The sequence below is a fragment of the Watersipora subatra genome, chromosome 6 (genome assembly GCF_963576615.1).
Source record: "Watersipora subatra chromosome 6, tzWatSuba1.1, whole genome shotgun sequence".
NCBI lineage: Eukaryota > Metazoa > Bryozoa > Gymnolaemata > Cheilostomatida > Watersiporidae > Watersipora > Watersipora subatra.
Genome location: NC_088713.1, coordinates 28,864,371 through 28,892,318, shown reverse-complemented (window position 1 = coordinate 28,892,318; position 27,948 = coordinate 28,864,371). Strand labels below are relative to the sequence as shown.

The window sequence follows — 27,948 nt, the reverse complement described above, 5'->3', positions numbered from 1 at the left end:
TCAAAAAGTGACTATGATAGAGGACGAGATGGCAAAATACCCAAATTTGTTCAAAGAGCTTGGAACACTACCAGACGTGTTCCGGACAAATTTAAGGGAAGATTCGACATCGGTGTGTCTCAAAGTGCCAAGGAGGTTGCCTATAGGTCTGAAGGAAGCTACAAAACAGGAAATAGCAAAGATAGAAAAATTAGGAGTAATAAAGAAAATAGAGAAACCAACAAAGTGGTGTTCAGGAATGGTAGTAGCGCCAAAGAGTAAGGGAAAGGTCTGAATTCATGTTGATCTGACGCAACTAAACAAGAGTGTGCTCAGAGAAAGTTTCCCACTGCTTACATTGGAAGAAACAATAGCTGAGCTAGAGGAGAGCGTCATTTTTAGCAAAATGGATGCTAATTCAGGATTTTGGCAGACAGAATTAGCGGAAGAGTCACGAGAGCTTACTACATTTATTACACCACTTGGTAGGTATAGGTCCCTAACGAACACTGGGCGAGGGTGTTATCCGAGACTATGTCTAGATACATAGCGACCAGGAGAAGGGGTGCGATGGACTTGAGGGAACGTCTGTATCGGCCTCCAAGGAGAGAGAGAGAGAGACACTAGAGCAGGATCAGCAAGGGGAAACAAGAGAGAAGAGATTAATAGGGAGAGGATGGACAGAGATGGAAGTTCAGAGGAAAGGAACGTCGAAGCTGCGAGAGAAACCCAAGAGAGAGAAGGTAGTCAACAGGAGGAAGAGAGCATATGGAGGAGAAGAGAAAGAGAGGTGATAGAAAGAGCAAGACAAGATAGAGAACAAAAGAAAAGGTGAAATAAGAATAAGGTTCGAAAGCGAAATGGCAGCAGTGGAAAGAGAATACGAAAGAGATGTGGTAAGAGCTAGAGAAGATAGGCGAATAGCTGAAAGAGCTATTGAAAGAGAAAGAGCCAGGGGGCAAGATGCAGATGGTTAACAGGGAGGAAAAGAGACAACAAGAAATCAGAAGGATAGATAGAGATACAAGAGAGAGAAAGTCACCAGTCAGGCAGTGGAGAGTTCGATTTGCTGAACAACCCGAGATAAGAAACAGAGACATCCGGCAAGATGTCCCTACTCTTCGGGAGTATGTGAAGTAGAAGGAATGAATGGGAACAATAGTCAGGGCTTAAGGGAAAAGTAATAGTTTCAGAGAACAACAGAGTGGATAATAAACAGGGCTAAAGACAAGAGATAAAGAGAAGGGAGAGAAAGGGAGATGTGATGCGGAGAACCGGATGTCCGGTTCGCGACAAGAGAGGGGGATTGCGGCATCTTAACTGCGAGAACTAGAGAAGTAGGACGCAAGAACTAGGAACTTAAACCAGGTACGTTAGAGTTTATTATTATTGTTTATTATCATTGTTTATTATCATTGTTTATTATCATTGTTTATTATTATTGTTTATTATTATTGTTTATTATTATTGATTATTATTATTGTTTATTAATATTGTTTATTATTATTGTTTATAATAATTTTTTATTATTGTTTATTATTATTGTTTATTATTATTATTCATTATTATTGTTTATTATTATTGTTTATTATTATTGTTCATTATTGTTTATTATTATTGTTTATTATTGTTCATTATTATTGTTCATTATTATTGTTCATTATTATTGTTCATTTTTATTGTTCATTATTATTGTTCATTTTTATTGTTCATTATTATTGTTCATTATCATTGTTCATTATTATTGTTCATTATTATTGTTTATTACTATTGTTCATTATTATTGTTTATTATTATTGTTTATTATTATTGTTTAATAATATTGTTTATTATTATTGTTTATTTTTATTGTTCATTATTATTGTTCATTATTATTGTTCATTATTATTGTTCATTATTATTGTTCATTTTTATTGTTCATTATTATTGTTCATTATTATTGTTCATTATTATTGTTCATTATTATTGTTTATTACTATTGTTCATTATTATTGTTTATTATTATTGTTTATTATTATTATTCATTATTATTGTTTATTATTATTGTTTATTATTATTGTTCATTATTGTTTATTATTATTGTTTATTATTGTTCATTATTATTGTTCATTATTATTGTTCATTATTATTGTTCATTTTTATTGTTCATTATTACTGTTCATTATCATTGTTCATTATTATTGTTCATTATTATTGTTTATTACTATTGTTCATTATTATTGTTTATTATTATTGTTTATTATTATTGTTTAATAATATTGTTTATTATTATTGTTTATTTTTATTGTTCATTATTATTGTTCATTATTATTGTTCATTATTATTGTTCATTTTTATTGTTCATTATTATTGTTCATTATTATTGTTCATTATTATTGTTTATTACTATTGTTCATTATTATTGTTCATTATTATTGTTCATTATTATTGTTTATTACTATTGTTTATTATTATTGTTTATTATTATTGTTTAATAATATTGTTTATTATTATTGTTTATTTTTATTGTTCATTATTATTGTTCATTATTATTGTTCATTATTATTGTTCATTATTATTGTTCATTTTTATTGTTCATTATTATTGTTCATTATTATTGTTCATTTTTATTGTTCATTATTATTGTTCATTATTATTGTTCATTATTATTGTTCATTATTATTGTTTATTACTATTGTTCATTATTATTGTTTATTATTATTGTTTATTATTATTGTTTAATAATATTGTTTATTATTATTGTTTATTATTATTGTTCATTATTGTTCATTATTCTTGTTTATTATTATTGTTCATTATTATTGTTCATTATTATTGTTCATTATTATTGTTTATTACTATTGTTCATTATTATTGTTTATTACTATTGTTCATTATTATTGTTTATTATTATTGTTTATTATTATTGTTTAATAATATTGTTTATTATTATTGTTTATTTTAATTGTTCATTATTATTGTTCATTATTATTGTTCATTATTATTGTTCATTATTATTGTTCGTTTTTATTGTTCATTATTATTGTTCATTATTATTGTTTATTACTATTGTTCATTATTATTGTTTATTATTATTGTTTATTATTATTGTTTAATAATATTGTTTATTATTATTGTTTATTTTTATTGTTCATTATTATTGTTCATTATTATTGTTCATTATTATTGTTCATTATTATTGTTTATTATTATTGTTTATTATTATTGTTTATTAATATTGTTTATTATTATTGTTTACTATTATTGTTTATTATTATTGCTCATTATTATTGTTTATTACTATTGTTCATTATTATTGTTTATTATTATTGTTTATTATTATTGTTTAATAATATTGTTTATTATTATTGTTTATTTTTATTGTTCATTATTATTGTTCATTATTATTGTTCATTATTATTGTTCATTATTATTGTTTATTATTATTGTTTATTATTATTGTTTAATAATATTGTTTATTATTATTGTTTATTTTTATTGTTCATTATTATTGTTCATTATTATTGTTCATTATTATTGTTTATTATTATTGTTTATTAATATTGTTTATTATTATTGTTTACTATTATTGTTTATTATTATTGTTTATTATTGTTTATTATTATTGTTTATTATTATTGTTTATTATTGTTTATTATTATTGTTTATTATTATTGTTCATTATTATTGTTCATTATTATTGTTTATTATTATTGTTTATTATTATTGTTTATTATTATTGTTTATTATTATTGTTTATTATTATTGTTTATTCTTGAATTACCACTCAGTAGCCTATTTACAGGCGTGTTTACACTTATAATGTATATAAATGGTATAAATTATAAAATATTTCCAACATATAATGACAAGAAACAAAAAGTAAGTAAAAACTATAAAAATGTTCATTTTGTTATTTTGTAAGCATACGTTTTCAACAGTTGGAACAGAACAAATATCTTCATTTAACGTACCTGTATAAGGTATGTTCCAGGTGGTACAGCATCAAAGGTAAATGAAGCGTATTCATCACCATCAGGCTGCAAATATTAAATGTCAGTATATAGTTTATATATTGTATATAGTCCAGACGCGCATGCCACACACCACACGCCTATACAAAAGGCTTGAACTTGCCGTAAAGCTATATATATATATTGTTTATATACTATACTATACTGTTTACATTATATATACTAGCTGTGCTACCCGGCTTTGCCGGGGTAATAAGAAAATCTTCGCACAGAAAATTGATTTGTATTTAACATATATAACAACATTTGCCATTCTTACTTTCCAACTTCATACCATGAGAGAAGTGTTTTGTGCAGTTGAAATAAATTAGGAAAACAATAAAATCAACTCTAAAGGTTTTCAAACTTCATCAAACAACTAACTTTCAAACTTCATATCATGAGGAAATGATTTTGTACAAGACAGGTTATTTTCTTTGGAGGCATTAGACAATGTGTAACTTCTGAGAATACATGTACTTAACAGATTAATAAAAAAAATATGACAGAATATGGTAGTATTTTGTAGTTGAAATTGTATTAGAACGATGTCTGCCAAAAATGGTTGAATAAAAAATTAATATTAATAATATAGATTGGAAACTAACTGAGTAATAATAACAGTGATAGGAAAACGAATAATGTTTAAACTTCAGACACGATACTCAAATTATGTTTAAAAAATGCAAGTTGAAATAAAAACGATAATGCAACAAACTTTAAAAACTTATATTATAAACTTCAAAAGTTATAAGTTTATAAATGTAATAAGAGAATGTAAATACATCTCTATACATGTATATATTCTTCAAAGTATGTAAATGTATGTAAATATAAGGGAGTGAGGAATACCTGATACTTTCAATTTTACACGATAAATCTTACAGTAAATCTTACAGATAATCTAACAGATAGTCTTACAAATGTTTGTTGTAAAATGTGAAATTAATTACGAATTACTAAAAGGTTAGGTTTAGAAGGAAAGATGTGTAAGCTAATACACAAAGCGAGCACTGATAGGAACTTTTGTGAAATGCGTGTGTAACGAACACAACATTTGTCTGTTGAGAAAAGGAATCTGCGCTTGCTAATATACTATATCGCTATTAAAATGAACGTTAAATAGCAAATTGAAAATAAATAGCAAGTATGTAAACGAAGAACTGTCAACGCAACGTACTATATATGTTGGTAACGTATATAATCAGTACGAAATTCGCTAAATTTCAAGTTAAATTATCAGCTTTAACAAAAAAAGACGAAGAAGCATCGCGTTGCATAAACTTACATGTAGGTCCCAAAATATTTCTGAACATGATCATAACGCGGGGACGGGCTGCTAAAATAGTTAACATGCGCATAGTTTATGTCGTATATGAAAATGCCTCTGGTCAAAACGCTGTTCTAGCTCAGTGGTAGAGTGTGCGGATAAAAAACTTGTCAATTTGTTGGGAGTTCAAATCCATCAGCACGCGGAATTTTAATATCAAGATATTAATAGCTATAGCCGGAATGATGACATACTTATTTAGAAATATATATATATATAATAATATATATACATGTATAATACATATATAATAATATAGCTGTGCTTCCCGGCATTGGCCAGGTATTAAAAATCAGCTTATAAACAATGAGAAGTAATGAGAGTTGCCTGCCACTGGCTATTAACCTGGCACATTGCCAATGGAAAATTTGAGTATGACTAATAATGAGAGCTATCAGCTTTTCACGACGTTATGTGATGACCCTGCGAGGTACGCAAAGCCGTTGGGTATTTTTTATGCCTCCATAAAGGGGCATATATCAACTAGATACACCCTACAGGATGAAACTATCCGATGGAATTGATAATTCGCGAGTTCGCGCACAGTCAATTCCATAAATTATTAAAATCCGCGAACAATCATTTTTAATTTAAACACAAGGGAGAACTACTACCTCGAATTAAAAACTAACCGTTAGGCAGAGTTGGTAAATGTACAGCTGAGTAAATGTAATGAGTACAGTAAATGTAGCCGAGTTCCAAACTCTTTTAAAATCATAGTCGGGGCTCTGAGTTAAGCCCATTGCCAATGCATCACACTTCTTGACAAAATTATTCAAGGTTGTCACAAGTTATTCAGAATTCGGAATTATAATTAGATATATATATATATATATATATATTTGTATAGATCTATATATATATGATCTATACAAATCCATTTCTACATACATATACATACAATACATACATATACTAGGTGAATGTCCAGCTTTGCACGGATAAGAAAAACCTTTTTTGGTATACAGCAAGGACATTATGATCTTTGGTATTGAAAAATGTGGAAGGCTATTCTTCAAGAAAGGTCCAACATTGCACACAGACAATCTGGCAATGCCAATAGGTACTATCAAGGATATAGAAGGATGCAAGTGCTTGGAACTATGCAAAGCAACAACAACCATGGAACCAAAGTGCACAACAATGCTATTACCAAATATGAGTAACAGGTTCGGTTCTTCGAAGCCAACTCAATGCTTAACAATCAACTTAAGGAACCTAACTGGTACACCAAACCTTTTCATAGTGCCTACCGCCAACCAGTACCTGAGGTTGGCAACCTCCACCAGACGTATACTGGTATGTGGCGAAACAAAGGTGACACATCGTCCAATGGACTTAATTGTATGTTATATCTGGCAAATGTATTTTTTCTTTGTGTTCCAGTCATAGCAGATGATTTCATACTACGTTATGTTTACATGCTACCTGTAGCCTGTTTAGAACCCACAACTCATTCACTTTGGGTAGAGCTGACAAACAAAGCCAACAGACAGAAGTATACATGCAATAATGAGCCATATATCAGTTAAAATACTAGACACGGTGGTAGCTGCGGGGGGGGGGCATCTTTTACACCTTTCACAATAAATAAAAAGGTTAACTTAATATCGACACACGAACTCCTGGCAGCAGCATAGCCTCAGGTCTAGCCTACCCTCTAACAGCTTGTTCGTGTTAATAAGTTACTAGCTATGTCACAAGTACACTTAATAATTTAAATTATTAGATAAATTAGAAGATCAATAAAAACCTTATCATAGACTGACATCACGCTATCAAAAATGAACAGAAATTAAAGTCAGTGGAAATGGGGGACCAATAAATATGGCTGACAGTTTTGCAGACAAATAAGATTGAATAGCCTATCTTGCTTCTGACCTTGACACAATTCTTGCCACTGACCTTGACACACTGTTTTTATGGCTGCTACAGTTAATCCTTTGATGGTAAAATGTATACTCATGGTAAAAAGTAGCCAAGATCGATCTCTTACAAATTCGAACTTTGGTTATGGACAATGAAAGGGCTAATCAACAACTTGCCACCTAGATAGCTCGATACTCTGACCATCTTGATATGGTAAGGACGGCAGAGTCTGTAGGATGTATGGTTTCTCCACATACACTAGTCTTCCATTGTACTGATGATTTGAATTTGGAGTTGTGTGCACATTGAGTTCCCGTGAGATAAGTGTTTCAATATCCTCCACATATCCTTGGCTTCATATGTACGGGTGATGCAGTTTTGGATTTGCCCTAAGTGCGCACTAAACAGCCCTAGGTTCGCACTTTGAGTTACCGTGAGATAAGCGTTTCTATGGGCATTCTCATGTTGTAGATTAAGGTGGGCTCTTTGTTAAAAAAGATAAGGTTTCTAGACAAGAGCTCATAGCACCGCATTCCTGTCTTGCTTAGCAGCCCGCTTTCTTTATACAATGTAGAAAATGTTTAAAATGGAATAGCTTGTACGACATTTTCTAGAGCATCTTTTGCAAATGCCGTTTTCATCTTTCGTAAGCATGAGGCATCCAACAAAAATTGTTGAGTAATAAAACTCCTTTTTCCTTTAATAAAACTTGCTGTTTTTGCCATTTTCATCTCACAAATGACGCAAACTTGCAAAATAACCATGGAATGGAAATATAAAGAGAGTCTGTTCTAATCACTTACTGGAATGTTATCAGCTGTTATCTCTGATTCATTCATAAAGTCTTTAATAATTGACCCAGTCTCAGGGTTCTTGAGTAGCACCCTGTAGCAACTGAATTTATTATCCTCGCTGAGGGTGGGATAGTGACTGGCCCTCCTGAAGCGTCCAATAATACGATAAGGTATTGGATTTGACGCTGTTAAGTTCATTGTCTCCTCATCATAAATCTGCGGAGAAGCTGAAACACCAAAATGGTTACGATATGAGATAAACATACCTGGAAACAAGCGGCATGAGCGCAACAAGGGCTACAGCTACTATGTTTACTAAAATGTCTATACATGAAATATACTTATACTAGCTGAATGCCGGCCATTGAACAGGTAATAGAATAATTACCCAATAAACTTGAGAAACTTACCTAGTAAGGTAGTAATCTAAATCTTTACTAAAACAAAAGTGCATTTGAAACCAGCTTAATAATTGTTAAGTTTACATCAACTGTGCTAGTTAATGACCCCAAGCGCTTTGAGTATTTTAACCGATGTTATGAATGTCATCACGATCATTCATCACTCCGGTCAGTTGAACGATCATGGTGGAGTGGTTCAAGAAGCTGGACTTCAGATCTAGAGGATTCAAGATCAAATCCTCTGCGAAGTGGATATTTTATAGCTAGATTTTAATCTATAACTGATTAGGCAAACACTCACATTTATATATGTAGTTTCCGAAAAAGATCGTTTACTCAATAGTAACTGAATACATGGTCGATGTTAAAGGCAAAAATGAGAGTTCTCGGATTCTGATACAAAAAAGTGAAGTATTGGAGCAGCTAACTTTAGTAATTTTTAGTGGTGTGCGAAATGACCTGGTCACTTTGTTGGAAACCTAAAAATTTCATTCACAAAATTGTTACTCATTGGGAATTTCACAGGTGTTCTTTAGTGGGATATTGCCAAAGCCGATGCCGGGCCGTAGTCTACACACACAAAAAACAACAAAGGTCCACGTAGCTATGAGCAAAAACAAAAGTATCTACCCAAATATCTCACCAATCCGATGAGCAGCACACACAAAGACTAAACAAATAGACAGAGCCATCCATCATGTCAGAATATTCCAAGTTTCAAATCATGTCTTGCATAACTCACCTTATGGTTTCTCAAAACTTGTCCCAAATACCCTATCAATTGGAGACTGTCCGATATCTGTTTTAGAAATGGTCGCCGCTAGCCTAGCCTAACATGCTGATTCAACATCTCACGAACTATCGGGGCATTGCTAAAAGAGAGACTCAAAAAGATCGGGAGCACTCAGCAATGCCCCGATAGTTACTAAGATGTTGAATCAGGATATTGGGCTAGGCTAGCGGCGACCTTTTCTAAAACATATATTGGACAGTCTCAAATTATTAGGGACTTTGGGACAAGTTTTGAGAAACCATAAGGTGAGTTATGCAAGACATGACTTGAAACTTGGAATATTTTGACATGATGGGTGGATCTGTCGATTGGTTTGGTTTTTGTGTGCTGCTCATCAGATTGGTGAGATATTTGGGTGGATACTTTTGTTTTTTTCTCATAGCTACGTGGACCTTTGTTGTTTTTTTGTGTGTGTAGACTGCGGCCCGGCCCGGCCTCATCCTCGGCAATATCCCACTAAAGGACCCCTGTGGTGAATTTAGTCAACAACCCTAAATTATAAATTAAATTAACCCTCATTTGGTTCTCATTTCAAATATCTAAACTAAACAACTGTGAAAATATGTTTTTAATTGCTATGTGGGCTAAATTCTGAACATATAATTTCATATGCATATAATTTTCATATTTCACCACATACATTTTCATTCACTCGTTTCAAGTCGTACACATATATATGACTTGAAATATGCATAAATAGCATAGTATAGGATAGTCTTACAACTTAAGATAACTTAAGGTGCCTTTAGATTCTCTACTCGTAGGAGATGCAGAATTTGGCATACATAAAACCTTCAAACTCAATTTGAGTCCCCCTCAAAATCTGAGGAGGTTTAGGGCACATTTTGCCTTGATTAGACTATGCTATGGTACTGGAGTTGGGTAAACCTCTCGACAAAGGATAAATTCATTCAATGCATCAGCACAAGTCATGGCCGCGAGATCGTTTTAACAGTTTAATGTTCTGAGGCAACGATAACCGTGCATTTGCCTGTAAACAAAACATATTTTATACCTAATAAACATGTTTTATTGGATTTATCTGCTGGTTACCAACAGAGTAAAGGCTGGTTCCCACTATATCCCAGATGATTCTGCAAATCATCTGCGGATGCTGAGCTATATTTACCTGTTACGGTTGACAATGACTGAGTGTAATTACTAGAAAACCTAGAAGGTTCCGGAGACGTCAAGGGAAGTGTGTAGATCTCGTAGCTATAGAGAACATCATCACCGGATGCAATTTCTTCGATAGTATAGTTGAAAGTAACAGCAGCATCCGAGACACTGACGCTGCTCTCATTACTGGTCACATTGAGCACCCGACACAACTCAAGGCTCTGTAAAATAAGTAAGTTGGTCGACAATGCAACCCGGTGTCTGACGGTCATTCTGATCAAAACAAAAATACAGAGGGCCTCATCATAAGATATTAATTAGTTCTGGTGTTGAGATCATGAGGCAAAAATGTCATATAGAGGGGTATAGACGCCCATAGTAATAATCTTATGCGAACACACCCATCCAGTAAAAAAGCATCAAAATTTTATACACCTTGACTGTATATAAAATTTACATCGTAAAAATTAGCAACAAAATAGTATATTAACCTTAGTAACTTAAAGTTTGTAGTAAATAATATTCATCTTCACAACTCCAACGTACGCGGTGCAAACTGTGAGACATTTTTTTTATGTTGTGTGGCGAGGAAAGTGCCGTAGCGAGTGGTTTAATGCCGTAATATTCACTGTTACGACATTAAACCTCTTGTTACGACATTTTCATGGCCTTATTTGTTCTACATCGCAAGGCGAATAAACCGTAAGACAGGTACGATGTAACCCAGGAGTCCATTGTAGTAAAGTAGAATCAATAGCCGCTTCCATAATGTCTATTACTGCAAGGCGAATAAACCGTAAGACAGGTACTGAAACACTGATCATACCAGAAACACCGGACTTACCAGAAACACCGGACATACCAGAAACACTGATCATACCAGAAACACTGGACATACCAGAAACACCGGACATACCAGAAACACTAACCATACCAGAAACACTGGACATACCAGAAACACCGGACATACCAGAAACACTAACCATATCAGAAACACCAGACATACCAGAAACACCGGACATACCAGAAACACCGGACATACCAGAAACACCGGACATACCAGAAACACCGGACATACCAGAAACACCGGACATACCAGAAACACCGGACATACCAGAACTTAAACTTCCTAGGGCAAAACAATCGTGAAATGAGCAGCAGAGCTAAAAGTGGACAAAGTCAGCAACTCCAGATATTAACACAGTGCCAGTAACTGGTACCAACAAAAATATTGTAATTTTTACTAGTGACCTTCGTAAGAGCTAAAAGTGAGAATATTTCCATCCATATGTAAATAGGCTGTTATCATCGTACAAAAATGGCAGTGCACTTTATTAGTCAATAGTATGCTGTGTTATATTTGACTACAGCATTTCAAAATGGTGACCTAGCTTGTTAAAATTAACTTTATTTAGTAAGTGTCAACTCTAATGGCTGAATGAACAAAATAAAGGTGGTATTGCATGGCATGATCTGAGTGATTTATAAATGCCTGCGCTGGCTAATACCTTAGGATAGAAACCACCAACGTACGTAACAATTGACAGAGGAACCAATTTAAAGTGATCAATTGACAGAGGAACTGATTTCAAGTGACCAATAGCAAATTACAAACATGTCTTTAATTAAGACCAATGAGGGATAATTTTACTAATATTGGCACCTGTACTTACCCTGCCATCCAAGTAACGATAGATTTTCAGCATATACCCTTCTGCATCATACAAGTCTGAAAGAGGATAAATACAGCTATACTAATAATAATAATGCAGGGTGAGATCCTATCTTATAATGTTAGCTATGGAGACAATTGCGAGATCCTCTTCCGGCCTTCTACACAATACTAAAATGATATGCGACCTTATGACCTTTGACACAATACTGACATGACCTTATGACCTTCTACACAATACTAATATAAATGGGTATGACATGAAATAACTGTTCTCAAAGGTCAGTAATGTTCTCTGTTGGTGTTTCAAATTCAATCATATGAAGGATCAAGTCATCTGACAAAAAAATTAAAATTTATGATGTTTCACTTTTTTAGCAGATTCAAATAATTAAAACTTGTCAAATTTTACAATACTTTGTTAGAAAGTATAGATATTTTTCTCTCACCATTGTTTCAACCGTAAAGTTGATAAAATTTGGTCACAATAAAAATGATTGGAAAAGAGACTTCCACAAAAGACAGGCCCAGTTGTGCATGTCTTATAAGGGTAGATGTTATTCCTGTCACCACCAAGGTCCTTTCATGGATATTAAACCTCATCCTGTTGTTTGCAGTTCAGGCATGCTAGACCAGTAGGTCTCGATTCATGGCATAAATCAACCAATAGTAAACTCTCTTCAGCCTGACTATTTGCCTGAAGAGGCTACCTGGGCACCTTGAAGCCTACCTTGAGCGGATGGAGCGTTCCATGAGATTGTCAAGCTGTTGAAGTCATTACCAGGGCTCTTGAACACAAGGCCAGTGTGATTGATGACTTGAGAGAATACGCTCCTTTCTAGTCTGATATTACTTTGATCAGAGCATTCATCTGCAAAGCAGGCAGACTGATGAGTTCACCAAACAATGAAAGGACACAGGACAACAACAGTGAAACCAGACCTTGAGAGAATTTATAAAACTGTTTCTTGAGCTTGCATTCAATCGTTCACTCTGGAACCGATTTCGTATTCACTAAAAACTATGAAATGATAGTCAACGATTATAAGAGTAAAAAGATGATTTGATATAGAAGGACTAGCATGAGTTTGTTATAAGTAGCTTGTTTGTAACGAGACAACAATAGATAGAACAGTGATATCACACATTTTTACAAGGAAACCATCAAAAATAGTTTGGTACAAATGCCCTTTTATCTCCTATAATTTCCAAATTTATAATAATTTGTGATGTAATCAAAGCACTCCAATTAGATGTATATTTAAAGGAATAACGGCTCCAATTAGAGATATACTTAAAAGAGCGATGACTTCAATCAAGGATGTCTTCAAAAGAATGAAGCCTATTTGAGATTTGAAGAAAAAACAACTCCAATTAGTTATGTAAACAAAGGAATAATGACTTCAATTAGCGATATACTTGAAGGAAAAACATTCTCATAAAAATGATCTTCCAAACATACAACTTCTACAAACCATTGACAAAATTGCCTAACCATAGTAGGTTGTCACTTTATCATTAGCTCATTATCATAAGAAACATGGTTGCTAAGCACTTGCTGATAAGAATGCTAACCAGTATGACATCATCAGCAGGTGCCTGCCTGCCAAGGTTACATCATTTGCTATGTTCCCATGGTGCGCAGTACTGCGAAGCAGCCCCCTCCGATGTCGAGGGGATTGTACGTTTCCATGCTGCGCAGTGGTTTTCAGCAAATACTACAAATTAGCCAGAGAGGAGAAATTGTATAAATCGAATCGCCTGATGGAGAAATAGAATCGATCACGGATACCGAACGTCATAAACGGTCTTCTTATGATTCTGTCGTCATTATACTTTCATTCACAATACACATTCACAAGGTTTTGCAAACCTTAACACACTTTTTACATAGTAATGTATTTTTAATAAGTATTTTAGGTAATATATTATTTAAACGTTAATTTAGGACTTGCCATCTATTTTTTCGAAAAGTGTTGGCATCGATAACACAAAGTCCAGGAAAGTAATCACCTCATCATCCTCGTGAATGCAGACCATAATTAAATTTAGGTGAAAGAAGATCGGAAGAATAGTAAAAAAACAAGATTAGCAGGACAACCTTTGTACTAGTTTATGGCCCTCGAAGAATCCGTCTCCACGGCATGAGAGCTATGCGCAACCACTGCGCAGTCGCTGTTTCCTTGCTGCGAATTTGCACTAGCTTCGCACTGATCAGTGCGCAGTGATTTCAGTGCGAAGACGCCGTTTCCATGATTCGGAGATAGCGCAACTCCGAAGCACTGCGCATCATGGAAACATAGTGATTGTTTAGTTAAAAAAGAATCTTACCTAACCACTAAAGCATCACCTCCCGCCAGCAAGGGTTGTACTAAGAGCTTTTGGGTAAAATAAAAACAGTTAAACCTTAAGAACATTAACGTATTACTAAAGAAAATTCATCATTGGCTTACGGCATCAGTGGTAACCGTGGTAACAGTGGTAATAGTGGCACATGGCTAGAATAGATGTTTTATTTTTTAATAACATATGCATCATTGTTTTGTTTCGGGTTAAATCGATGTTTCTATGTTGTTAGGAAACCTTGCAGCATACAAAGTACTAAAATATCCTGCTACACCTATTGGTGACATATTGACAATTAGTTAGATTGGAGACAGTAGTAGGACAACTAGTAGGCAACACCTGTACATGTACCATTGTTCTAGATTTTTCTGTACATATGCCATTGTTCTAGATTGTTTTGTACATATACCATTGATCTAGAATGTTCTATACATATGCTATTGTTCTAGATTGTTCTAGATTGTTCTGCACATATGCTATTGTTCTAGACTGTTTTGTACATATACCATTGTTCTAGATTGTTTTGTACATATACCATTGTTCTAGAATGTCCTATACATACGCTATTGTTCTAGATTGTTCTATACATATGCTATTGTTCTAGATTGTTCTGTACATATACCATTGTTCTAGATTGTTCTATATGTCTTTGCTCTAGATTGTTCTATACATATGCTATTGTTCTAGATTGTTCTGTATATATGCCATTGTTCTAGACTGTTTAATACATATAGGCTACCATTGTTCTAGATTGTTCCATACATAGGCAGTATGAGGCTATATGACAATTATAACTGAACTGCTGCCAACTGGCTTATCAAGTAGACTACTCTATGAAAATACTTATAAGTAATAATTACAAAGCCCAAATGAAAGGATATAAAAAGCTCTAACCTAAACTTTCATCTTTTTGTCTCCATGTATAAACTCGAATAGGCTCTTTAAGGTGAAGTTAAAAAGAGCCGGCTGCCTCGACAACCCAAGGATCGACGACACGACTGGGCACCAGCTCGATGGGAGACACGGTGGTCGATGAAAGTTCGGTCGACCGAGTGACAGTTTCCGACGCTGACAGAAGACTGAAAGACTGATGGAGCCCGTATGAGACAAGATGATATATGAGGAGGCTGAATCGCTGGCAGTCTCTTGCATGTTGTTCTTCGTATGCAACCACATTGAATCACGTGATCATATACATTCTTGATCAATACATATTTATCTTATTGCCTTGCACTCGGTGGTTTTGATTCTTGTAGAGCAGTTAAGGAGACACGGCAGTTTCCTTTACAATTAGACAAAAACATAGTGACCAGAGCTAATTACTATAACGCAGAGAGACAATGCATGGCAATAATACAGGGTTCACTAAACGTTAAAACATTAAAGGATAACAAATCATAAATAATACATTATGGATATGCCTACACAGGATGGTAAAATAAAAATGGTCAGTAGGAATCATGTATTTATAATAACACTAGCACCCTGGCAGTCACACACACACTTAGAGACCCTCCGGTGTAATAACTAACTGCGTAAGTACTCCAATAAACAGCAAGGAGTAAGATTAGTGCAGGTGGTGTATTGTCAGTCTACCAAGCTGACAGTCGTGAGTTCAAATCCTGTTAAGAGCAATCTTTTTCCAAACCTCAAATAGTGGCTCCAGATAGACCAACGAACACGGTTTTTATGATAGCAAATGTTATAGAAAATATTCTCTGCATTACTTCTTAAACATTTTATCATTATAAGCTTGTTGAGACATTTACTACGAGTGTTCGTAGATTTGTGATTTAAACACAAGTTGTCTAATATTGTTAGCATGTGGAAGAGGCAGAACTAAAAAAAGTTGAACAGTCTGATTTTACCGAATACACGCAAAAGTTTTTGTTCCTTAAAAGTGCTCGTAGCCATGTAGTTTAAAAACAAGCATATTTAGAAATGCCTTTCTATGATTACGTACTCCGAATATGGGGCTTGTCTCACCTGTCAAACTAATTACTAATACTCCACGTTGACAGTGATTGAAGAGGTCACATGGCACTCTATTTATACTACTCACTGCCAAGCAAAACATTCCAGATATGGCAGCTAGCCAAATTGCTACTCCTGTAGTTTTTCTGGTCATTATTTAACCCAGAACGCTATTAACTCTATACCAGTATGTTGATACTGGATGAGGATTCTGAGGTGGCGCATATAAAAAATATAGCCATGTTTTTACAACGCAGAGTTGCAGTGACTGCTAAAACAATTTTTAAAGTCAGTTAGAGGGCTAATGTATTAGTTGTATGAGAAAAATATTGAATTGTAAGAGCTGATAACTCCCAAAACAAATTTGTCATTTGCAGGGTGAAACTTATCTGTTTTAAGTTGAAAAGGATACACAGATGGGGTGACCAGACCAGCACCTTTTAGTGATTTTCGGCGGCTAATTAGCCAAAATTGCAGTCTAAGCTCATTCACCTGGAGTTTCCAACAACTAATTTACTAGCAACTAGCGCACTGTACAATGCAATCAATGCAATGTACATACAATACATCTATACATTGTACATATCCACACGCGAGTTGTACAACACAAACCAGAAAGACTTGAAATAGCCACAGACTGTTTTGTACAACGCAAAGCAACTGTTAAAACAATTTATTAACTATTAACTTATTAACAATTTTATTAACTTCATAACTACTTTATACCTTCAATCAAACCTTCTATTCATCTGCCCAAAGCCACACTTGGAAGTTAAGATAAAAAGCATCACTCGGGAATCAAACTCTGATGTCCGGCCATATATAGAATGGTATATAGTAGCCGGACACCCGATCATCTGCACCATTCGACTACCTTGCTGTATCTATATAAATCTCAAAGTTTGTCATCGCCTGTAGTCGTTCGCTGCCTGTAGTCGTTCGCTGCCTGTCTAGTAGCAAGTCAAGTTTATCAATGAAAATATGTATCACAGAAAAATATGTATCGGTTGATTCCTTTTGTAGGGTGAGAAACTTGTGAAAGGGAGGCTTAGCATTGGGTTTAACAAAGGGTAGGTTTAGCAATACGAACACTGGACTGCTCAAATTAGCCATTGGCAATGTGTCATATAGCACATATGGCAACGATATCGTATAGCTGTAGCTACAGCTATACGATATCACCAATCATTAGATGTTAAACCAATCACCAAACGTTAGACAAATCACCGTAAGGTCAATTGCCTAGGACCGACTGTCCAGGACCGACCCTAATCATGAATCCCTATATACATGTATAAGGGATGCAAACACATCTTCAGGCGCAAACACACTAGGCTACCCTACAGGATGAATTTATTCGCTGAGTTATATTTCACGAAAATTGTCTTTTCATGCATATTCGCGGATGAATTTATTCGCGGCTGAAAACTGCCACTCTCTAGGAAAAGTTAACTCTATTATGTCTACCAATAGAGTAAACCTTACGCATGCATGGCTGTGCGCATTGCGCGTTTGGTTTTCTATTTAGCTTACAACTACGGGTGGATCGTGCTAAGCTATAAATTCTTTGCCGCGTTCAGAGGTTTTCACGAATATTCATAGATTTGGAGGCCTTTGATGAACCAACAATTTGTGGTAAGTAATGAGTTTTTCAGATTTACTAAATGAGTTGAATTTTACTTTGGTTCTTTGGTAAAACGCAATATTTATTTTTCCATCCTTACCGCTTCATTATTTGGTTTAGTGTGAGAGAGATTTTTCATCATACACGGAAGAACAAACAATTGAATGAACAATGTCATTCTTAGAAAATCACCAATCATTCAGGGAGGTCTTGAAATTGAGATAGAAGTGGCCGCAGCTGCTAACGAGGAGAATATACAGTATATGTTTTAAAAAAGGAACAAAAATGCCTTTACGAGAACAAATCTTTGGCCAGCCGGCAGAACTTTACAATAGTAAGCCACAAGGAGATTTCTGATGATAACTTCCTTACCAGCCATGTAGTAGCAAGAGAATCGCCTTTAACATCTACCCAAGACAGTGACAAAGCTGCTATTACCAAAATAACTAGTCAGAGAGCACCATTACACGCTAGTATTCACTTATCAAGAGTACCAGTTTAATTTTATCGCTAGATAACCGCCATAATGACTAAACTGTTTCTATTTACTCCATTCATCGTTTGTAAAATTTTATTTGTATTTGAAGTATTTTATTTGTACACTCAAGTTTGTAATAAATTATAATATATCTACACATGAAATAAAATATACAATTTAATCATGTTTGCTGCAGCGATATCAAGGAGTTGTTGTCGATGAAGGGTTCTAAGTTGACTGGTTGCTTCTCTGCCAATATTTCTGCCTTGATGAATATTACTTCTGTCTCTAGTTTTCGTAATCGGAGTAGGTTGTTTCGTTCTCAATCTGCAGTAAACACAAAAAAAGAAAAAAATATTAACAAGTGTCAAGGAAGTACAAAAACATTAGCTGAAGTATTTAATGAAAGCGATCAGTTTTTAAACAAAAGAATTAACTAATGCAGTTATTTGCAAATCAAATACATACCATAATGCCCAGATCAGAATCATGAACGTCCTCAACTTTGGTATTTGAAATTAATGGAGTTGAGTTCAATGTAAAAAGACTAGGAGAGCTTTTTGCGATGATGAAGCCATGCCGAACAACATGTAAAAACCTTGAATAATTTTGTAAAGTTTGCTGCAATAGCAATAAAACTCGAAGCCTGGCGACGATTTTAAAGAAGTTTTGGAACTCGGCTACGTTTAGTACTTCTGCCTCGCGGCTATTTTCGCTATGACGCCGTTCTGCATATCTTGTGACAACCTTGAATAATTTTGTAAATAAATGTGATGCAATGGCAATGGTGTTAGCTCAAAGCCCAGGCAATGATTTTAAAAATGTTTTGGAACTTAAGTACGTTTAGTATTTATATTAAAAACTAGCCTAGAGACTAGTTTTCAATTTGATGCAGTAGTTATTCTCCCTTGTGATTAAAAATAGAACTAACTATTCACGGAATTTAATAATTCGCGAAATTGACTGTTCGCGAAATCACGAATTTTTATGACCAACGAATATTTTCATCCTGTAGGGTATTGTATGGACTAAGGAAGAGTTGATAACGCTGGAAGAGAGATATAGCAGAACAATCGGCTGCTAATAGAACAATAGGCTGCTAATAGAACAATAGGCTGCTAATAGAACAATAGGCTGCTAATAGAACAATAGGCTGCTAATAGAACAATAGGCTGCTAATAGAACAATAGGCTGCTAATAGAACAATAGGCTGCTAATAGAACAATAGGCTGCTAATAGAACAATAGGCTGCTAATAGAACAATAGGCTGCTAATAGAACAATAGGCTGCTAATAGAACAATAGGCTGCTAATAGAACAATAGGCTGCTAATAGAACAATAGGCTGCTAATAGAACAATAGGCTGCTAATAGAACAATAGGCTGCTAATAGAAAAATAGGCTGCTAATAGAACAATAGGCTGCTAATAGAACAATAGGCTGCTAATAGAACAATAGGCTGCTAATAGAACAATAGGCTGCTAATAGAACAATAGGCTGCTAATAGAACAATAGGCTGTTAATAGAACAATAGGCTGCTAATAGAACAATAGGCTGCTAATAGAACAATAGGCTGCTAATAGAACAATAGGCTGCTAATAGAACAATAGGCTGCTAATAGAACAATAGGCTGCTAATAGAACAATAGGCTGCTAATAGAACAATAGGCTGCTAATAGAACAATAGGCTGCTAATAGAACAATAGGCTGCTAATAGAACAATAGGCTGCTAATAGAAAAAGGCGCCAAAAGATGTTTGTCAAGACCATCGACTCTTCCAACCAGTTTAACTAAAGAAATCATTCTATATGGATGACTATTTTAGAGCCTAACATTTAATGATCAAGTAAAGACCAAAGATAAAAACTGTTAAAAAACATAATATAGTATATAAAGTATTTATAATATACCATATAATATATATAATATTATACTATACAATGTATATATAATATTATACTATATAATGTATACATAGTGTATATAATATGATACTACACAATGTATATATAATATACACTGTATATAATATTATACTATACAATGTATATATAATGTATAGCTGCACAATGATCGCGTTAATTAAACGATTAACGCAATCAATACAAATACACGATTAACTGCGTTGAGCCAATTAATTTTCAGATAAAATGCAACCGAGGTGATGATCATAATGTGGTTCTTTGGTATTGTTTAATATATTGTAAAGGATTTGGCAAGTCTTTCCTCAGGCACGATCTAGATAGTAATAAATGTTGCATAAATTGTAAGAGAAGTGAGTACGGTTTTTCGTTTGTTTTATTCCGAAGGAAATTAGTTGTGGAACTGCGACTACTCTGCTCTCTTAGGGAGAGCGCTCCCATATACACTACATATATTTTCCCCGGACCGTTTAATGCAGGGTTTCCCAACCTGGGGTACAAGTACCCCTAGGGGTACATTTTAGAAATCTAAGGGGTACAATACAAGTTATAAGCTTAATAAGTTTTTGGTTTGTTTGGCTCTAATTATTAATAACTTTGCTGAAACCACTGCTATAGAGCTATTATTGGTACCATTTTTAAGCCAACTAGTTTTGCCATTCAGACAAACTTAGGCAAGCATCGGCCCTACACGCAAGGTTGTTTCGTCAATTATGTCAAGGTTGCGATGCAGATCATGAAAACCTCCTTAACTACACAGAACTGAGATGGCTTTCTAAAGGCAACGTCCTGAATTGATTTGTGGGACTGATTGATGAGATTGCAGCTTTCTTTGCTACACAGACTTCTGAGAAAGCTGCACAATTCTGTGAGAAGTTAAGGTCTTCAGAATGGAAATGGAAAGCTGCTTATCTGAGAGATATCTTCTTAAGATTAAACACTGCCGACACATCCCTTCAAGGAAGCTCAACCACCATAATTGATTTTACAGACGAGCTTAGAGCATTTATCATGAAACTAGAGATGTGGAGAAAGTCAATGCTAGATCATTTGATGTTTGATAGCTTGTCAGAAGTATTGCCTTCACATGATTCAATTTTATTCATGAAAGATCTGGTTGCAGACCACCTCTCTCAGCGAGCTTGCTAGTTTCAACAACATTTTCCTGATTTGAATGACACAAATTTGAAGTTGGCTAGAAACCATTTAAGTTAAATGTAGCTGATATTGACATGCAAGAAGAGTTGAATATTAAATCATTATAAGTTAATAATAATGATATTAATAATTATTAAGGTCGTATTAATAAGACCTTTTCAATGACTCTGGTGCACATGATAGATTTGAAGATTGCGTTCTTAGCAAGTTCTGGTGCTCATTGGTAACATCCTACCCAAAGCTTTCAGAGGTAACTTTAAAAGTGTTGCTCATATTTCCTAGTAGTTGTAAGTGTGAGCAAAAGTTTTCCTCACTTTTGTACATGAAAAGCAAATATCGCTCACGACTAAATGTTGATGACGACCTCAGAGTTTCATTATCTGTTACTGAACTGACCACCAAACAGCTCACTGATGCAAAGCAGGCACAGCCTTCCCATTAGACTGGCCAAAATAAAGTGCGAAAGTAACAAAACACTGCGATGTATAAAAGTTGTGCTGCATAGTTATCATTATTTTAATAAATAGCAATTTCACACAATACCACATTTCTTTACCTGTTTAAGCGACACATTTCAATAATGCACCCATGTCATATTAATGAAGTTAGACCAATAATACCCTTGATTGAACTGTGTTTTCTAAAGGGGTACATTTTTTGCAATAAGACACCCAACGGGTACCTAGGCAACAAAAGCTTGGAACCCCTGGTTTAATGGAACCAGGTAGGAAACCGTATAAGAATAAATGATTTATAGAGTCGCTAACACGTTGGCTTAATTACGGCCAAACTAACGAAGTATTAGCAATAATACACATAATAAAGACAGGCACAATATGCAAAATATATAGAGTAATTATATGCAATTAAAACACATAATAAAACAGACACAATATTCAAAATATATATAAGAGTAATTATATGCGAGTATGAACTATAAAAATTTATCAGAATTTATTTCTGATAAATTCGTATGGCCACGAATTTATCAGAAATAAATACGTGGCCTAGCGTCCACCAAAATATAACATTAACATAGCAGGTTACTACCATTTAATTTATGACAAGCAACACTTTCTTACCAATTAAATACAACCACAATTATTTTACACTCAACTATAAAAACACTAAGTGAGTCACTAACATAAAACTTGTTTATGCAACAAAATAAGCCTGTCGATCTAGTTATCTAGTTGTAAGCAGCTGTGTCATGTCGTTAGTTATTTGAACATGTTTCTAGATAATAGCAGCAAAAGCGATTTTAGTATTATTTAATATTTTACAGTCTATTTTTTGTTTATATTTTAAAAACATTTTTATGTAAACTATACAAGTTTTTTGATTTAAAAAAAAATCACAATCATATTTCAGCTTTAGAATAATAGTAGTTTAAGATCGACACTTTATTGGAACATAAAAACAGAAAATTTTCCTCCGTACTAGCTGACGCATTTTCAGACGATGTTGGAAGCATAAACAAGAATGTGAAGTGCAATATATGCCAAGACGAATTTGCCTACCACCACAGCATATCATCATTAAATATCATTTAACTAACTCTAATCATACCGCTCAGAATTTATCACCGGCTGTCGCAGACAATAACTACTACTATTGACTACAGCCAATACTGTCCCCTGTGAGCGGCTATTTTTTAAAGCTGGCAATATTGTATGTAGGAAAAGGGCATTTCTTCATTGGGATAATACAAATAAACTATGCTGCCTTAACTTTTGGCCGGCTTAATTATAGACTTTCATGGACTACTTTCATATTCATAACTAACACATTGTAACTTATATACATTGTACATAACATGTACTTCTGTTAACAATAATTGTCTCAAATATAATTAACTAGTATGTAGCTGTATTATTTGTTTTCGAATATACAGGTTTTTGCGAGATTAATTCTAAGATTAATCGAAGATTAACTGGTTTAGACCAGTTATTAATCACGATTAATTTTTTAATTGTTGTGCAGCCCTAATATAATGTATACAAAACTTTATATACAATACAGTATATATATATATATATATATAATCGGTAAAACGGACTATTACATTAGATAAAGCATTTTATTACTGATAGTTTCACGCTTGCTGAGAGCTTTGAACGGTACTTTGACTGCAAGCATGAAACTATAAATAATGAAGAGTTTTATCTAAAGTTATAGTCTGTTTTACTGATTTTAACAATGAGCACTCTGCTCGGATTTTACGCTTCTATATACATGTATATATGTAGTAGCTGTGCCTCCCGGCGTTGCCCGTGTATTAGAAATCAGCTTATAAACAATGAGAGGTAATGAGAGTTGCCTGCCATGTGTTATTAGCCTGGCACATTACCAATGGATAATTTGAGTAATCTTACTAATAGGAGCTACCGCTTCTCAATGATGCTTCTCGTGCCTATTTGCTCTCAGATAGTGACATCTATTACCTAACAAATCTATCAAGCTAGTGTGGTTTAGTTAGTAAGGTGTCGGACTGGCTAATGGGAGGTACCTACATTGTAGATCAAATCTTTTGCTTTACGGTTTCTATATTCCAAGATTTTAATAGCTATAGATTGACATATACAACGGCGGTTGACCAACATTGAGAGAAATATATATATAGACCTGTCTCTAAGACACATAAGTTTCTTGATGTTTGACTGTACTAAACGTGAAACAAGAATTATAAAATTCGAGACACTTTATGATTGTATAGAACTAAAAACATACCTTTGTCTTCTGAAACCAGACATGAAATGGTCTTCTAAAAAAATCAAAGACTGTCATTAACAAATTGTAGCCAAGCAGAAGACATCTACCCGCAACTGTTGGTATGATTATTTGATCTAAGTACACAAAGAAAAAAACAGTGCCATAGCTAACCATTGCTACATATAAACAGACAGTGTAAATCCTGAGATCTGCTCAAATCCTGCTCAACAATATAATTTTTCCTACTAAACTGTTTTTAAGTTGTCAGGGGCAAGAAAGCGAAAGACAGCTTGTGAATGGCTAACAGCAAAGTAAGAAGGGTAATGATGGGCTAACAGGAAAGGTAAGAGAGGTTGTGATTTGCTAACAGCAAAGTGAGACAGGCTATGATTTGCTATCAGTAAGGTAAGTCAGGTTATGATTTGCTAACGGCAGGGTAAGACACGTTATGATTGGCTCACAGAAGGGTACGACAGAGAATGATTGCCTGACAAAAGGGTAAGAGGTCGTGGTTGGCTAGCAGAAGGGTAAGAGAGAATATGATTGAACAACAGAAGGGTAAGAAAGTTTATAATTGAGTAACAGAAAGGTAAGAAAGGTTATGATTGGGTAACAAAAGGGTAAGAAAAGTTGTGATTGGCTAACAGAAGGCAACAGCAAGTTATGATTAACCGAAGGGGTAAGAGAGGTTGTGATTGGCTAACATAAGGGTAAGACAGATTATTATTGGCTAACAGAAGAAGAAGAGAGCTTTGGAACTGTTTTGGGTAATTTGAAGCAGAAGATTTGCAGCCACATCAGAAGTATTAAAGTTTCACTGCAAGAGCTGAGGCTATCAGATAGTGAATCCTGTTGATTTCAAGTTTTAAGCTACTAAAGATCATGGTGATATACATAACAACAAAGTAGAATCAGCCAATCATATTCAAGGATTGCTGACTGCTAGCTTATGTCAAATTATTGCCAATTTTAAAGTTTCCAAAATGGTCAGGGAATGGTTACTGGCTTAGAACTTACAGAGGACTCTGTGGTGCACGGAATGACATTTGCAAAGCTGGGTAGAACACAGGAAACACAAAGAATTAATCCGATGGAAATGGTGTTCAGCAGCATAGTGAGATCAGGACTGGTGGAGCGAGCCACACCTACAAAAAATCAGACGATGACATGATACAGGATTAACAATGTGAATCACTCAACAATTGTCTAAGTTGGAAAAATGTAGTCACTTTTTACAATTAAATTTTGATGCATGGTTTTAATTTAGCAGAAACAATTGCAAAAATGACTCGACCAATGATAACAATTGTAACAGTGACTCGACCAATGATAAAGTCAGCTTTTCGCTAGAGTTTGATGTACAGTTTAGCTTCAATCGGCGAATCTCTGAAGTGTCTTCATCTTGGTTAACGAGTTTTCTAGCAACTAATGCTAAGATCACCTTGTTGTTTAAAAAAGGATCAAAAATGGTGTCTAGCAATTATAGACCTATATCAACTCAACTAGTTTTTTCAAAAGTTTTTGAGAAAGTCATGAACACTCAGGTGCTGAACCATTTGGAAACACACATCATTATAGCCAAACATCAATATGGGTTTCAAAAAGGGAAAGGCACACATAATGCTCTAACCGATTTTTTAAATCAGTCTTTTCTGCTTTAAATGGAAAAAAACATTGTCCTAGGTATTTTTATTGACTTCTTGAAGGCTTTCGACACCATAAATCAATCTATTTTGCTTTTAAAACTTGCAGCTTATAATTTTTCATGTAGCACTGTCAAACTACTTAAAAGTTACCTTTCTGATAGAACTCAGTCAGTATATTTAAATAAATCTACTCTATCAGAATTACAACAAATTGAATGTGGGGTTCCACAAGGTTCTATCCTTGGCCCTACATTGTTCCTTCTCTATTTATTATTCGAAACCCTTCTCTACTATTTTGTTTGCTGATGATACAAATCTGTTTTTACTAACAAGAAATTAAATGATAATATCCACGAAATCAATTCAGCTTTAGATAAAGTTCAAAATTGGTGTCCTGCAAACAAACTAACCCTTAACATTGATAAAACAAATGTTATAATAATCAAAATAAATTCAACGAAAAGCCAATAAATAAAGTTACAAATGTGAAATTCTTAGGAGTAGTTATTGACAACTCATTAAACTGGTCTTCTCATATTGATTATTTGAGAAGTCAACTGCATAAAAACATGGGTATAATTTTCAAAGCCTCAGAAATTTTTCCAACTGACATTTTGACATTGCTTTATAACAGTTTAATAAACAGTAAACTAATTTATTGTTTAGAAGCATGGGGCAATGCTGCAGAGTGTAACTGCGACAGGTAACTTACCAGTTGTCCAGTATTTGGAATGACTTACCAATATCGATCAGGTACATTGAAAATTCAAATCGTTTTAATATTGCTTTAAAAAGGCATCTACTTGACTCATTGGGATGGATTTAGGTCTTAATATGTGAACATTATTATATTAAGAAAATTGTCAACTCGGTCCCTGCACCTTGATTAGCCCTGCTACTGCGCGCGTGGGCCTTCATCACTCCCTATTGTATTATGATTGCTTATTCATACATGTATATTTATTTAGTTTATGTCTCTGTGTGCATCTGTTTTTATGATGAAAATAAACTCAAATCAAATAATAGCAACCGCACTCTACAATCATTACATTATCATGAATGCTGAGAATGACTTGGACTCATAAAATCCTAAGCCGTATTGACAATTTTGACTTTGGGAGCCCATTGTGCACTATATAAAATGCTTCATTTGTGTTGAAAATGATATGACTACGTATATACTTCATTCCATCATTTATATTTAAAGTAGAGCAGAGTGAGATGACTCGTCGTCATTATGTTGTGGTTATAAAAGAGAAAATCTTTTCATGAAAGAAAAACCTTTACTTCTGATTCTCTCTCTTTCCCGAGTATTATAAATCAATTCTATGCATAGCTAATGGTTTGCTAATAACCATTAACAAACTTACTGTTGTTAACTTATTGTTGTTCTTAAATACTTATTCTTAAACTGCTGGCAGACAGTCTGTTAGTGAAGTGAACTGATTAACTTCACAACACTGTCTTATATACTTTCACTAATGGATGCGATAGACTAACTCTGTTATTATATTCTTATATCACCCTGTATTACCACCTCACTAATACAAGTATGTTGAAGAAAAAGATCAATTGTTGTGAGTCAGAGCTATAGTCTCAATTAGGCCTACTCAGCTTTAATATCGTACATATGAAACCTGTTTAAAAAGATAATAAAAAATAAAACAGCTTATCAAAATTTCTTAAACGCCTTTCAAACATCTTCTAATTCAATTAAAATGTTACAGGGCGAACGAGGTACTGCTTTTACAACCTACCAGCACTATTAGCAAAAAACTACTCTTTTATACTACATCAAAACAGCTCATGCTAAAGGCAAAAAGAGTTCTCACGTCCTTTTGCCTTTAGAAGCTCTCAGTGAGAACAATCTGATGTGATCTTAAAAATGAATCATACACATTAGGCTTTCTATATACATTAATAAGTTATATAAAAGTGTTATTAGTGATGTTATACTTACAATTCCACAATAACGACTATCGTGCTTACAAATTACGTATCATTTTCATTGCCCGCCGTTTCGCCAGTGGCGTACAAAACAAAAGAAGCGTGATTACATAAAACAAAAACAACAAACTTCCTTGTACTTGACCACGTTTTTTATAAGATAGGTTTGCGGGTACCAAGTACGGCTCTGTAGGT

General features: G+C 34.1%; 1 protein-coding gene across 1 annotated transcript; it reads right to left on the bottom strand.

Annotated features, from left to right (window-relative positions):
• On the bottom strand, positions 1-27,896 carry LOC137398191 (uncharacterized). Its single transcript, XM_068084298.1, has 10 exons — positions 27,767-27,896; positions 25,178-25,305; positions 24,179-24,212; positions 12,680-12,820; positions 11,951-12,006; positions 10,288-10,498; positions 7,974-8,191; positions 3,933-3,998; positions 488-602; positions 1-158 (listed from the first exon to the last, which is right to left on the bottom strand). The coding sequence occupies exons 2-10, from the start codon at positions 25,271-25,273 to the stop codon at positions 1-3; spliced, it is 1,095 nt and encodes a 364-aa protein (XP_067940399.1). The 5' UTR covers positions 25,274-25,305; positions 27,767-27,896.
• Between the last annotated feature and the right edge of the window lie 52 nt (positions 27,897-27,948).

What these genes read in the sequence shown, in the direction of transcription:
- LOC137398191 (XM_068084298.1), bottom strand. Translation starts at nt 25,273, where the DNA reads ATGCTGCTGAACACCATTTCCATCGGATTAATTCTTTGTGTTTCCTGT. An exon ending in GAACGCTCCATCCGCTCAAG is followed by an intron (nt 12,007 to 12,679) that starts GTAGGCTTCAAG and finishes ATCCTCTTTCAG; the next exon opens with ACTTGTATGATGCAGAAGGG. An exon ending in CTGGAACATACCTTATACAG is followed by an intron (nt 603 to 3,932) that starts GTACGTTAAATG and finishes ATCCTGCTCTAG; the next exon opens with TGTCTCTCTCTCTCTCTCCT.